The sequence below is a fragment of the Heptranchias perlo genome, chromosome 2, assembly GCF_035084215.1.
Source record: "Heptranchias perlo isolate sHepPer1 chromosome 2, sHepPer1.hap1, whole genome shotgun sequence".
NCBI classification, from domain to species: Eukaryota; Metazoa; Chordata; class Chondrichthyes; order Hexanchiformes; family Hexanchidae; genus Heptranchias; species Heptranchias perlo.
Genome location: NC_090326.1, coordinates 58,922,503 through 58,937,982, shown reverse-complemented (window position 1 = coordinate 58,937,982; position 15,480 = coordinate 58,922,503). Strand labels below are relative to the sequence as shown.

The 15,480-nt window shown below is 40.1% G+C and overlaps 1 protein-coding gene across 3 annotated transcripts in view; it reads left to right on the top strand.

Annotated features, from left to right (window-relative positions):
- Positions 1–15,480, top strand: part of LOC137339542 (triple functional domain protein) — a 522,426-nt gene that overhangs the window by 340,673 nt on the left and 166,273 nt on the right. For all 3 annotated transcript variants that reach the window (XM_068001904.1, XM_068001903.1, XM_068001905.1), the window contains 6 exons: positions 4,160–4,249; positions 6,159–6,251; positions 6,603–6,714; positions 7,241–7,431; positions 9,263–9,364; positions 13,362–13,501. In XM_068001904.1, the coding sequence (XP_067858005.1) occupies positions 4,160–4,249; positions 6,159–6,251; positions 6,603–6,714; positions 7,241–7,431; positions 9,263–9,364; positions 13,362–13,501 (728 nt within the window). The remainder of the gene's footprint in view (positions 1–4,159; positions 4,250–6,158; positions 6,252–6,602; positions 6,715–7,240; positions 7,432–9,262; positions 9,365–13,361; positions 13,502–15,480) is intronic.

The window sequence follows — 15,480 nt, the reverse complement described above, 5'->3', positions numbered from 1 at the left end:
CTGTCCAATGATCAGCGAACAGCCCCACTTCTGACCTTATGATGGAGGGAAGGTCATTGATGAAGCAGCAGAAGATGGTTGGGCCTCGGACACTGCCCTGAGGAACTCCTGCAGCAATGTCCTGGGGCTGAGATGATTGGTCTTCAACAGCCACTACCATCTTCCTTTGTGCTAGATATGATTCCAGCCACTGAAGAGTTTTCACCCTGATTCCCATTGACTTCAATTTTACTATGACTCCTTGATGCCACACTCAGTCAAATGCTGCCTCGATGTCAAGGGCAGTCACTCTCAGCTCACCTCTGGAATTCAGTTCTTTTGTTCATGTTTGGATCAAGGCTGTAATAAGGTTTGGAATTCCTGAGTTGGCTAATCTCAGTCAGGGCAGTAATAAGATTGCTAAAATTGGCCTCAGTGCTGTGGTCTAGGGAAAGAAAAAATCAGCCAGGGTTCCCATCCCTGTTCACTTGGCAGTGACATCTGGCCTGCACGTGTGGTCATCAGATTATGACAGGATTGTGCTTGGCTGCGATGCGTCACAGTCAAACAGCTTGGAAACACTTGCAACGTGGAGAACACTTATGAAGAATGGTCACTTGGGCACAGTACTGGAGGGTGCCAGCCTATCATGCCACCCTGTGAAGTCTTTTCCATTAACTCTTTCTCTTAGAAGTTGTTGATATTCTAGGTATCAGCTGAATAAATGCAGTGGTACGCAGTGTATATTGTATCCTTACGTTATGCAGTGGAAAATATTTTCCTTCTGCCACTTACAGTTATGATAAAAGTCAAGTAATATTCATAAATGAATATGGCTGCATCGCAACTCTTGAGATCTGCGTGTCAGAAAAACTTTTTTGATTTTCTTCTGCCGCACTGGTATATTTACATTTTCTAGCTGGGACAATAAGCTTGGCAAGTTGATGGAAGTTCACTTGTATATCCTCTTATACATATCCAGGCCTGCTAAGTGTTGCTCTTCAGAACTCGTAATTACCTAATTTTGACCATGTCAAGAACTGCCTTGCTCTGCTTAACCAAAACCACCTACTATTCCAGGGTATTTCTAGAAGGCAGGGGCAACTCCAGGTTTCTTTTCTCCATGACCAATCACCTGCTCAAAATCTTTTCTCCAGCCACCTCCATCCTCACCTTTAAAAGCAGGTGCAAAGAACTCATGGATTTCTTTATTACCAAGATTGAGACCATCTGTGCTGATGATTATGCCACTATCTCTACTCTCCTTCGTCTGCTCCCAACTTCTCCCCACTTCTCCCCAGTCTCCCAAGCGTTCCAGTTCTAATCACCTGTTGCACTGGAGCCTCTTTCCCACCCCCTTCTCCCCCTTGCCCTTTCCAAGCTCCTCATCTTCATGAGACCCACCTCCTGCTCCAGTGAGCCCCCCTCGCCCCACTCATGCTAGCTGATATCATTAATGGCTCCCTTTCCTCCCTGTTTTCTTCAAAAACTGTCTTCCCAAAAAAAACACTACTGGCCCATTCGTCCTCTCGAATTGCCACCCTTTCTTCTACGGTCCTTGAAATGTGTCATCATCTCCTAGCTCCATTTTCACCTCTCCCAAAACTTCCTGTTAGAATCCCTTTGGTCTGGTGTCGCTTTTGTTACCTCTAGATTCAATTTCTCTGAAACCCTCCTTCTAACCTCCATTAACTCCAAATTCAGCCGCCCGTATTCTGTCCTGTATAAAATCCTGGTCCCTGTCCCTTTTCCCTGCTGACCTATGTTTTATTCAAGATCCTAAAGGGTATCCACAATATAAACGTCAGTATGTTTAATATAGTCACAGATTCTACACAAACAAGGCATTGCCCCAAAATTAGAAGATGGCGTGAAAAGACAGTTTAGATTTAACTACTTTATGCGGAGGGTGGTAAATTTACAAGATGGACTGCCAAGGGAGACAGTGGGGGCTGATTCATGACAGAGTTAGAAAAGTACCTGACAAAAAATTTAATAGAGGAATATGAGAGATATTGTTGGATATGATTGCCACATTTTCTAATTGTAATGCCGACAGTAGCCCAAGTGAGTGAGTGAATGTCGGTATTACAGTATTAATTGGAAAATCTAGGCCGATGAGCTGTATGGGCTTTTCCGGGATTGTACATGGCTCCACATTCTGCAACGCTCTCCCTAAATTTGTCCATCTTGCTGCCTCAATTCTGCCCTTCAAAAGCTTCCTCAAGATCATCCATGCCTTTACTGGTTGGTGTCTTGTCACCTCTGTGTAGCACTTTGGGACGTTTGATATATTAACAGCACTTTAAAAATGTTAATATACATTAACATTAACTTTAAAAATGTTAATGTTAATGTCAATATAACAAGTAGATTCGGATTAAAATGTTAATCCAAATCTACTTGTTATATTGATGGTTTATGACTAACGGAAAGACCAGATTTTCTCTAAAAATTCTGTCAAACAACATAGGCAAATGAGTTTTATTAGAAAACATCTGTGTTGCAAAAATAAATACATATGACTATGGATTAGTGGAGGAATGCAAATTCTAAACTGTTTCATTCTGCCAAATCATATTCGTGATTATACTGAAATCTGTTTTTCCACTCTGCTCCCATACTGTAATTTTCCTTGATTATGCACTTTTCTCAGACAAGAGAACAGGAAAGAGACCTGTTTCAAGACTTCCATCAATACTGGTTTACTTTCCTCCTTCCCTATGCAAATGTCCCTGGCCACTGCTCTGAACAACCCCTGAGCAGTATGATTCAGGTTGGGCGTCCAACAAATGGCACAAATATCCTCTCATTTATTAAAACAAAATGAATTTTTCCACTGTAGCAATGACTCATGGTTTGGGTTAACTTCTACAAGCATCAGCAGCTCTCTGATACCTCATCCAAATGGCCATTCGTCTCGTGTAAAGCTAGACAAAGTGTGTCTGCCTTTGTCTTCACCTGATGTTCACATGCACACTTTCCAGCACAATTCGCCCACTACTGCTTTGACTGAGATTAACTAATGGATCAGGAATCAAACATGATTGATGTTCTGTGTGTATCAGGACCGCACTGATGGTACATTTGCTCGCTAAGCCATTAGGGAACTGGTTACCATTGTATGTCATGGCAACATTGTTGAGCTCCAATCCAATGTGCCATTAATTTTCTTTTTAAACAAAACAATTATGGAATGTTCTCTATTCTCCCTTCCCTCCCCCCCCACCACAAATACCTAATTCATGGATTTTCCATAATTACATTTTGTAATTCCTGTCATAGATGAAAATATAATGCCGTGTTTACTGAAAAAGAAAGACTTGTATTTACAAAGCGCCTTTCATGACCTCAGGATGACCCAATGCATTTTACAGCCAAGGTCCCACAAACAGCAGTGTGATAACCAGATAATTTCCTTTTTCTTAATGATGTTGACTGAGGGATAAATATTAGCCAGAACACCGGAGAGAACTCTCCTGTTCTTCTTTGAAATAGTGGCATGGTATTTATACGTCCTGAGAGGGCAGACAGGTTTATCGTCTCATCTGAATAACAGCACCTCCAATAGCACAGCAGACCCTCAGTACTGCACTGAAATGTCGGCCTAGATTATGTGCTGAAGTCTCTGGAGTGGGACTTGAACCCACAACTTTCTGACTCAGAGGCGAGAATGCTACCACTGAGCCACGGCTGAAACCTGGCATGTTCTGCTGAGATATTTATGTGGTCCTGCAACGGGATGGTGTGAGCTAATTGGTAACACTGGCTCTTCTCCTTGTATGTACTCTATTTCTGCAAAGAAAACTTCCAAAAATGGAATGCACAAGTTGCCTTTGAAAAAATCCTGAGGTTTTCCTTTTTCCGTCCTCACCCAAGCAAAAGGATGCTGCTTGATTTCCTCTAAAAGGTGACCAGTATGAAGATGTGCGTCGCAGCTGCCTATCTCCGTACACTTAACTCACCACTAAACCACAACTAAAAATCATTAGTTTTTAGATTGAAATGCTAGGTGTGTCTCTGCAGTTTTGTTGACTCAAGTAAGTTATTAGCAAGTGATTTTTGTTTAATTTTATTTTTCCCACATAAACTGAAGCTCCAGATGTTAACATTCCTTCAGAATTTGACTAATGAGGCAATAAGAATGTGGTTTGTGACTGTCTTTTTTTTTTCTGAACAGGCTGACAAGTTCCAGATGTACGTAACATACTGCAGGAACAAGCCAGACTCTACCCAGCTCATACTGGAGCATGCAGGAGCATACTTTGATGTCAGTACTATTCATGGGTTTGATGTTTTTTAACCCTCCTTATTCTCTGGTTATTCTTAGTAATAATATTTTAACTTCCTTTCACTAACCTGATGGCCGGTATCCACTGTATATTAATTTGCAGGTTTAAAAAAAAATCCAACAAATTAGGATAGAAACTCAAAATGAAGCTAATAATGGATCGTAAAGATAAGTTTGTAACTTTGAATCTCTGAACTGCCTTTCACCTGAATCTGCCAGTTCAGTTATGATGAATTCATAACTACAGCAGGAAACAGGAAGAATCATTAGTGTCTCTGGTATTACACAATTGCAGAACATTAATTTTTATTAAAGCTTTGTGTGCAAGAAAATTGACAGGAATTTTTAAAAATCAAAACTTATTTTCTCACCAACTTTCTCTGCCACTTTTTCTCTCCTCAAGCCATTGACTTTTTGCTAGGCATAGTTCCATTTGTGCCCTCCAGTAAACCTTCTAAGTGCCCATTATTCATAAATACACTATGACAGTGAGTGTTGTTAGGCTATTTGACAATGCAAGCACTACTCTGAACCTGATTCTATCCTCACCCAAAATCAAGACGTGCACTTCCAACAGTTGTTGCTGGAAAATGGAACTCTGGCAAATTTTTCTATCCCTAAACAAAAAATTCTAAGGTGACCTCTCCTCCTCCCACCACTAGCATTGTCCGGCTGAGATTAGCTAATTGACCACAGACTGGGAACCTTCCTGGTGTGAATGATTTAACTAATCACTGGATAAATTCCAACAGTTGGGGAGCCAGATTGGAATTTTGTCACTTTCCACTCAACCAGTAAAAGCATCAAATTTAATTCTCCAGTAATCTCTAGGTGAAGTCCTGCTTGAGTATGGAGTTTTCCTATTTTTGTCCTTTTATATGCAGCAAGTTTCCATTCTGGTGTTTGTGGACCAAATTGTGGCTTAATTGGCTTACTCTTGTTTAAATAAGGTATCTGAGAACTTTTAGGCACCCCCTCCCCCTCCAGAACATTTTCATGGAATAAAAACTCTGTTTTATTGTTTTACTGATCAGTTTGACGAGAGATATCAGTTTTGTCCAATGGAGACATTCCCATTCCTTAAGCAAACCCATTCCTTAATTAAACAGTTACGGATAACAAAAAATATTTGTCTAAAATTTAACATGAGATTGTGACTTTTTTTATTTATGGGTAAGATTCCTGTAACTTACTCCACACACCAACCGCAATCAAATGTGCAGACAGGCAGGCAACCTGCTCTCTTGCCTAATAATGCTGCTTACAACTGAAAACTGTCCCATTAATTTTCTCCTCTTCCTTGTGGGGAAAATTTGGCCTCCAATGGTCACTCCTGCTCCTCCTGACTCCACAAAAAGAATGTTTCAGGAAATGTCGGGGCCTTTTTTTGAGTGGCCACCAGCGGTCCTTTAAGGACTGCTGGTTTGGCAGCTCAAGACCCATCTAGTCTAATCAAATTTTGGAATGTGGGTCAGAAATGTGCTCAGGAGCCTCATTTGAATATTGAAATGAGGCCTGTACTCGTTTCAGGTAGCGGACTACTTTTTAAAAAAAAAGTCTCTGACCAATTTAACAGTGCTCCAAATGCCCATGTAGATCGGGCATAGGCCTCTGTCCTGCTTAATTGATTATCGTTGCTCCTGTTTTCCGCCTGGAAAATGGGAGCAATGCTGTTGAATTTAAACCTCACTGTTTCTTGAAGGGGTGCCAGCAGAAATGCAGATTTTCTCGATACAGGTTTTCAGCTATCAAACATTTGGAGGGGGTGAGGAGTGTTTGTACATAAGAAATTGACTTACACTGGGAATTATTACATTTTTCTTCTATATTTACAGCGTTATCCCCTTTATGATTAATGCTGTTTAAAAATACTTTTTTTTTTGAATAGGAAATACAACAGCGTCATGGACTGGCCAACTCAATCTCTTCCTATCTTATCAAACCTGTACAGAGAATAACTAAATATCAGCTGCTTTTAAAGGTAGGAGAAAGTAACCTTGTGAAATGTCGTAAGACAAGACTAACCAGTAGATTTACAGAACTTAAAATGTAACATTTCTAATTGCTCATATGAATGATTGATCTGCATATTCCATCTACAAATGGACAGCTCTGCTTGTATTAGAATGCACTGCAGAACTAAAGACCCTATTTAATCATCTCTGCATGTTACTTTTAGTGGCTATATTGACACCTAGACATTTTAATAAATCAAAAAAGTAACAAATCAATTCAGTGGAACTAGTTCTTTTAGAATTTCTGTCTTTCTACTTTTGTGAAGGTTGCTAAACAGCAATAAAGCTGAGTTCCACATGGTTTTGTTAACTTGCAGGAACTGTTGACATGTTGTGAAGAAGGAAAGGGAGAAATTAAAGATGGCCTGGAGGTGATGCTGAGCGTGCCGAAGCGAGCCAATGATGCTATGCATCTCAGCATGCTAGAAGGTGCGTCCTTTACATACAGCTGAACACTGATTTAAAGTTCAAAATTCTTCTGAAACTTGCCAAACATGATGACATATTATTAATTTTATGTTCAAATGCCTACTTGGTTAATACCTCCAAAGCAAAAATTGAGTTGTGTGAAATAATTGAAAGTTGCCTTATTTATCCAGATTTTATATAGTATCTGCTTGAAGTTATTGACTGTGTAAAGGACATAAAACATGTAGAGCCATAGCAAAATTCCTCCTTGAAATGCAACTGTTCTGCAGTAAAATGGACTTCCTTGCTGTTTAGAGGCAAATATAAGAGTAACTACACTGTGTGTAATATGTTCATTGTGTTTAATGTAAAGGCACATTCATAAAAAAACTGAAGTAAATACCTACTTATTTAATCAGTCAAATTTGTATACTATTACTTTGTAATTTTAAGCAGAAGGCCCTTTTCAGCAAATTCAGAATGTGATGGGAATGACATGTGATTGGATCTTGAGGAAAAAATATGAAAGAGTTGTTGTTGTTATCAGGGTTTGATGAAAATCTGGAATCCCAGGGAGAGCTAATCCTCCAAGAATCCTTCCAAGTGTGGGATCCTAAATCTTTGATCCGCAAAGGCCGAGAGAGACACCTCTTCCTTTTTGAAATGTCACTCGTCTTCAGCAAAGAAATCAAAGATTCAAATGGGAGGAGTAAATATATCTACAAACATAAGCTGCTTGTAAGTACAATTAATGGAAGTTGGTATACCCCGGTTCCTATGTATGCTGGAGCTCCAGAATGAGGATGGAAATGCAGTCTTGTGCTGTTAGGGATGTGACTGATCAGAAAGCATTTCGGGTGTGACTATCACCAGAGCGGAGACATTTGAGTTCTGGTGAAAAGTTATTGTTTCAGATAGAATGAATCATTCTCTTTCACTTGCTGATCAACCAGCTGTACATTTTAAGCATTTTCTATTTTATTGGGATGAGACTGCTTCATTTGTAATCCTCCACATAGTTTAGAACATAGGCCACGTGCGCGCTCAAACAAATCATAGACATCTGTCCTTGAAGTTGTCTTAAGTTAAGTGATCTTCCCATGTTGTGTATATTTCCCACCATCGGCTCCTCCCTTTAGTTTTCGTTAATAATTCTCATTAACAGTCACTATATATTGCAAACCCTCTCCTTTTTCTTTTTATATATTTATATAAGTTAAAAGCAGCCTCATGATTTATATTCTCCATTATTTTTATGTTAAAAATGCCCTGCGCGTGTTGAACTATATAATATGGTGACTAAATATGTATTTAACTAGAAGTTAGCCTTGATCTCTACAGCTGTAATGAGAAGTGGTTAGCCCCCAGGCCTGAGAATTATTGGTTAGTTCCACGTTTGTCCCATAAGATGCAATTTTTCAGGTCATGTAAAGATCGTACAAAAAACAGGATCACCGTTAACATATTTTAAAAGTTAAAATTATCTGGATGAATAACTGACAGTAAATTTTAATATCGATTCGTGCTTCACAAGGCTTCAGTGTGTACTGAGTGTAAACATTTGAACAAGAGGATAATATTTTTAGAAGTATTAATGAATTACATTGGATAGGCCTGTTGTTAAAATGGTCAAATGGATAACTAAGTACTCAGATTTTCAAGGTGCACAATTACATATTTATTTTTTACATTGTACCAGCCTAAAATGCACACGTGCAATATATCAATTATTTTTACACTGGGGTATGTTATTTATATTTTAAATAAATGTAAATACTCTTACAAAAGATTTTTTTTAAATCCCAGCAAATTTGTTTATTCTGATATATTAAATATATATTCAGTTTTTTTTTACTTTATTTTCCTTCTCTGAGAACTCTGTGACTGCAAAAGGATCAATTTAGTAGTGAAATTTCATACCCCATGGCTTAATTGACCTTCAGGAGTTAATTTAAGTGGCAGCATGCCATATATGTTGAATACATGGCGACATATAGTAATAATCTGCAGTGCATCCCACAGAAATGCATGGTAGAAAGCAATGCTTTATATTATACCATATAAACCAAAGTAAATATTTTGCTTTCTGGAATATTTTTGACTAATATGACACCAGTACAAACCCTCAGAGTAATGAATATAATTTGCCACATCTTAAATACACATCCATATATAAACTCTACATAGCATTATATTTCTTCTGCTAAGCATTATTTGCAATATTCTTCAAGTTAAAAAATGAAATTGTCTTATATTTTGGTGCACCCACTTCAACACTTATATTTTTGGTGGCTGTTTCATGAAGATTATTGGACAGCAATGCTGCAAGTATACTTGTTCATCCAATCAGCAAACATTTTGATATTACTGTTTGGTATTTTTATTTGTTAGTTTTGTATATTTGCAAATGGACCTTCTTATTTGCCATGGGGTCATTCAAAACTTTAATTATTGTAGCAATAATACTGCAGAAAATAGACCTGTAAAATATAAGCATTTCTTGCCACTGCAGGCCTTATCAGTTAGAAAACAAGTGAGAACTGTGCCAATATTTTCCTCTGTTTTACAGACCTCAGAACTTGGAGTCACAGAACATGTTGAAGGGGATCATTGCAAGTTTGCATTGTGGGTTGGACGGACTCCAACTTCAGACAATAAAATTGTTTTAAAGGTGATTTTGTTTTGTAGAACTTGGAGAATTCAGACAAGTTGGCTCGAGGTCATTTGTAATCTACTTCCATTCATGGTCTGCTCAGTTGTGGGATGTTGACTGAGATTCAGCACTGTTCCATCCCCTTTTCATGTTCTCCATGAAAAGAACGGCAACAGGAAGCAGAATTATGACCACTTCCATATAACAAGTGAAAGCGCCTTCTTAAAATAAAACTGTTGGTCCTATTTTTATTTCTTTCTCTTTGGTAAATGCCCGGCTTCCACTTTGCAGCTGCCCACATTGGCATGATGGAAGCCTAAAGCTCCCTATCTGAAGAACCCCACATGCGTAACCAAATTACATTACTTCATGGTGCAAGGTATTGCATCATTCATAAGATTGGGCTTTGGGCAAGACGTTGGTTGAGATTGTGGGCCTCAACAATAAGTTAGTAATGTAGTAGACTAAATGAATGAAATAATAGTCTGTTGATTTACTATAATGAAAAAATGATCATTTAATTTTGTACCGATTTAGTTTTATTAACCTTTGTAAATGACATAAAACCTACAGCACAAAAACAGGCCATTCGGACCAATTTGTCCATGTTGGTGTTTTTTATGCTCCGCATGAGCCTCCTCCCAACCTACTTCATCTATCCCTATCAGCATATCCTTCTAGTCCTTTCTCCCTCATGTATTTATCTAGCTTTCCCTTAAATGCATCTATGCTAGTCGCCTCAACTACTCCTTGCGAGTTTCACATTCTCCAGAATTCCTTATTGGATTTAAGAACATAAGAACATAAGAAATAGGAGTAGGAGTAGGCCAATCGGCCCCTCAAGCCTGCTCTGCCATTCAATAAGATCATGGCTGATCTGATCCTAACCTCAAATCTAAAGAACACAAGAAGTAGGAGCAGGACCCGGCCACTCAGCCCCTGGGCCCGCTCCGCCACCCACAGGGCCTTGACCGATCCGAACTCAGCTTCATGTCCAATTTCCTGCCCGCTCCCCGTAACCCCTGGTTTAGAGTCATAGAGTCATAGACTATCTTATATTTATGGTCCCTAGTTTTAGACTGCCCCCACAAGTGGAAATATCTTCTCTACATGTACCTTATCGAACCCCTTCATAATTATAAAGTCCTCTATTAGGTCACCCCTCAGCCTTCTCTTTTCTAGAGAAAAGAGCCCCAGCCTGTTCAGTCTTTCCTGATATTTATAACCTCTCAGTTCTGATACCATCCTAGTAAATCTTTTTTGCACCCTCTCCAGTGCCTCTATATCCTTTTTGTAATATGGAGACCAGAACTGTGCACAGTACTCCAAGTGTAGTCTAACCAAGGTTGTACACAAGTTTATCATTACTTCTCTGCTTTTCAATTCTATCCCTCTGGAAATGACCCCTAGTGCTTTGTTTGCACTTTTTATGACCTGGTTTACCTGTGTTGCTACTTAATGATTTGTGAATCTGTACCCCTAGATCCTTTTGCTCCTCTACCCCATTTAGGCTTTTATTTTCCAAGAAGTATCTGGCCTCCTTATTCCTCCTACCATAATTCACCACCTCAGACTTGTTCATATTGAAATTAATTTGCCATTTACTCACCCATTCTGCAAGTTTATTAACTTCCCACCTTCCTCCAGATTGAGTAACTGAGCCCGGCACGTGAGTGCAAAAGACAAGGTTGAAGCGTTTGCAACCATCTTCAGCCAGAAGTGCTGAGTGAATAATCCATCTCGGCCTACTCCCGAGATCCCCAACATCACAGAAGCCAGTCTTCAATCAATTCGATTCACTCCACATGATATCAAGAAACGGCTGAGTGCACTGGATACAGCAAGGCTATGGGCCCCGACAACATCCCGGCTGTAGTGCTGAAGACTTGTGCTCCAGAACTAGTCGCACCCCTAGCCAGTGCAGCTGCAACGCTGGCACCTACCCAACAAATTGCCCAGGTATGTCCTGCCCATAAAAAGCAGGACAAATACAATCCGGCCAATTACTGCCCCATCAATCTACTCTCAGTCATCAGCAAAGTGGTGGAAGGTGTCGTGGACAGTGCTATCAAGCGACACTTACTCACCAATAACCTGCTCACTGATGCTCAGTTTGGGTTCCGCCAGGACCACTCGGTTCCAGACCTCGTTACAGCCTTGGTTCAAACTTGGACAAAAGAGCTGAATTCCAGAGGTGAGGTGAGAGTGACTGCCCTTGACATCAAGGCAGTATTTGACAGAGTGTGGCATCAAGGAGCCCTAGTAAAATTGAAGTCAGGGGGCAAACTCCAGTGGCTGGAATCATACCTAGCACAAAGGAAGATGGTAGTGGTTGTTGGAAGCCAATCATCTCAGTCCCAGGAGTTCCTCAGGGCAGTATCCTAGGCCCAACCATCTTCAGCTGCTTCATCAATGACCTTCCCTCCATCATAAGGTCAGAAGTGGGGTTGTTCGCTGATGATTACACAATGTTCAGTTCCATTGGCAACCCCTCAGATAATGAAGCAGTCCGTGCCCGCATACAGCAAGACCTGGACAACACCAGGCTTGGGCTGACAAATGGGAAGTAACATTCATGCCAGACAAATGCCAGGCAATGACCATCTCCAACAAGAGAGAGTATAACCACCTCCCCTTGACATTCAACGGCATTACCATTGCCAAATCCCCCACCATCAACATCCTGGGAGTCACCATTGACCATAGTTTAGAAACTAAACTGGACCAGCCACATAAATATTGTGGCTACAAGAGCAGGTCAGAGGCTGGGTATTCTGTGGCGAGTGACTCACCTCCTGACTCCCCAAAGCCTTTCCACCATCGACAAGGCACAAGTCAGGAGTGTGTTGGAATACTCTCCACTTGCTTGGATGAGTGCAGCTCTAACAACACTCAAGAAGCTTGACTCGATCCAGGACAAAGCAGCCCGCTTGATTGGCACCCCATCCACCACCTTAAACATGCACTCCCTACGCCACCGGCACACCGTGGCTGCAGTTTGTACCATCTACAAGATGCACTGCAGCAACTCACCAAGGCTTCTTCGACAGCACTTCCCAAACCCACAACCTCTACCACCTAGAAGGACAAGGGCAGCAGCCGCATGGGAACAACTGCATGTTCCCCTCCAAGTCACGCACCGTCCTGACTTGGAAATATATCGCCGTTCCTTTATCATCGCTGGGTCAAAATCCTGGATCTCCCTACCTAACAGCACTGTGGGAGAACCTTCACCACACGGACTGCAGCAGTTTAAGAAGACGGCTCACCACCACCTTCTCAAGGGCAATTAATCATGGGCAATAAATGCTGGCCTAGCCAGCAATGCCCACATCCCATGAATGAATTTAAAAAACTACCTTTAATCCCTACCCTCTGCTCTCTGTTTTGTAGCCAGCTTGCTATTCATTCTGCTATTTGTCCCCTGACTCCACGTGCTCTGACCTTAGTCATGAGTCTACTATGCGGTATCTTATCGAAGGGCTTTTTGAAAATCCAAATATATTACATCTACTACATTACCCATATCTACACTTTCTGTTACTTCTTCAAAGAAATCAATACGGTTGGTCGAGCATGACCTTCCCTTTTGAAATCCGTGCTGACTATTCTTTATTATATTTTTTGTTTTTAGATGTTTTTCTATTATACCTTTGAATAAAGATTCCATTATCTTTCCTACCACTGACGTTATGCTAACTGGTCTATAGTTCTTTGGACCTGCTCTATCTCCCTTTTTAAATATAGGAATAATATTAATTGTCTGGCACTATTCTCTTTTCTAATGAATTTTTATATGTATTTAATAATGTTCATATGTGTAAGCTTTAAATTTTAAAACCTGGGGGAAGATTTCCTCTTTAAGCTATGTGTAATTAAATAATTTATAAATGAAATCCTTTTATAAACAACTGGTTTAAAATTCCTTTACACACAATGTGTGGAGGAAATTTTTCACCTCTGTTGTTTTCTCGTGTGTACATCTTTGTCATGAATGTTACTGTTTGTGATGAAGGCCTCCAGCATTGAAAATAAACAAGATTGGATCAAACATATACGAGAGGTTATACAGGAAAGGACCATTCATCTGAAAGGTGCACTGAAAGAAGCAATCCACCTGCCCAAACCTACATCTCACAAACATAAAGGGAGGAGGTGAGTGTTGGTATATTGCTTCATCACACACCAGTATGGTACTAGTTCTGCACACTTTGCTAGTAAACTAAGATAACATCAACATTTAGTGTACATTGACTGTTAAGCAAATCATTTTTTAAAATCATGAAATGGGATGAGTGTGTAATCTTTCAGACATCTTTGTGACACCATTTAGATCTGCCTTCCTATGTAAATGCCCACATTAGTTATATGCTTGTTGAACAGTGAAGCAACAACCAAATTTGCAACAACCTAATTTACTCATCTGTCACTCCCTCACCTATGGAGTTAACTAACTCAGACATAATGCAGGTGCACAAAATAAATCAGAGATAATTGACCTAAAAGGCTGCCTCTTATATTATTATTTGACTCAAAACTGTTAAAATGTGAAGTTCAGCAACTGCTCCTAAATAATTGCTGTAGTTAAGTTTTACTTTACTGTAACACAAACAAGTGCTAGTGAATGAATTAACATTGATAGTAGCTTAATTGATCAGACAGAGGGTAAACTATCATTCTCGTCATAATATATTTTTAATGAGGCAGAGCAGCCCTCCCATAATGCTGCAAAATTATATTGTAAATGGTGGCAATGCACGCAGGACTCAATCTGTCACCCCTTGACTGACTGATTTATTTTGTGCACCTGCATTATGTCTAAGTTAGCTAATTCCATAGGTGAGGGAGTGACAGATGAGGAATTAGGTTGTTGTAAATTTAGTTTAAGTTTCAGAGTGGACTGCTAGGCAATACATGTATTTATTTTCCCCCTGTTTGAAGATACACATACTATATTGTGTGTAATGCAAATACATACTCACCTGTACAGTGTAAGCGAATGGATGATTAACCACCAAAAACTAAACTAAGCTACCACAGAAACAGATGCATATTGTGCCAATCGATTACCAGTTTGGTTCACTTGATTTAGTGCCAATACTGAGAGGAGGCCATCAGTTTTGAGGACCAGTGGTGTGTGACAACATAACAGGAGGGGAGGGGAAAACATCCAGAGCCTTGTAAAAAATCTGCAGGTTCCAACTGACAAGTATGTATCATAGTAGGTACAGCACAGGAGGAGGACGTTCTGCCCATTGCGCCTCTTTGAAAGAGCTATCCAGTTAGTCACATTCCCCTGCCCCTTCCCCATAGCCCTGTAAATTTTTTCCCAACCAGTATTTGTCCAATTCCGTTTTGAAAGTTACTATTGAATCTGCTTCCATCACCTTTTCAGGCGGTGCATTCCAGATCATTACAATTTGCTGCGTAAAAAAATGTTTCCTCATGTCGCCTCTGACTCTTTTGCCGATCACCTCAAATCTGTGTCCTCTGGTTACCGACCCTTCTGCCACTGGAAACAGTTTCTCCTTATTTACTCTATCGAAACTGTTAATGATTTAGAACACCTCTATCAAATCTCCCCTTAACCTTCTCTGTTCTGAGGAGAACAACCCCAACTTCTCCGGTCTCTCCACATAACTGAAGTCTCTCATCCCTGGTACCAGTCTAGTAAATCTCTTCTGCACCTTCTCTAAGCTCTTGACATCCTTCCTAAGGTGTGGTGCCCAGAATTGAACGCAATACTCCAGCTGAGGCCTAACCAGTGTTTTACCAACCAACCTACTTGTCCTGCCACCTTCAAAGATTTGTGTATGTGCACCCCCAGGTCTCCCTGTTCCTGCACCCCATTTAAAATTGTACCATTTAGTTTATATTGCCTCTCCTCATTCTTCCTACCAAAATGTATCACTTCACACTTCTCTGCGTTAAATTTCATCTGCCATGTATCTGCCCATTTCACCACTCTGTCTATGTCCTATTTCTTCTGATTACACTAATAAACTTCCAGGCATCAAGCAGCACAAAAATTGAATGTCAAGCCTATTATCAGAAGTAGTGCCACAGTCACATTGCTTTGTAATTTGAGAGTTGCTATGAACTTTGCCCAATGTACCATGAAGTGTCAGAATGCA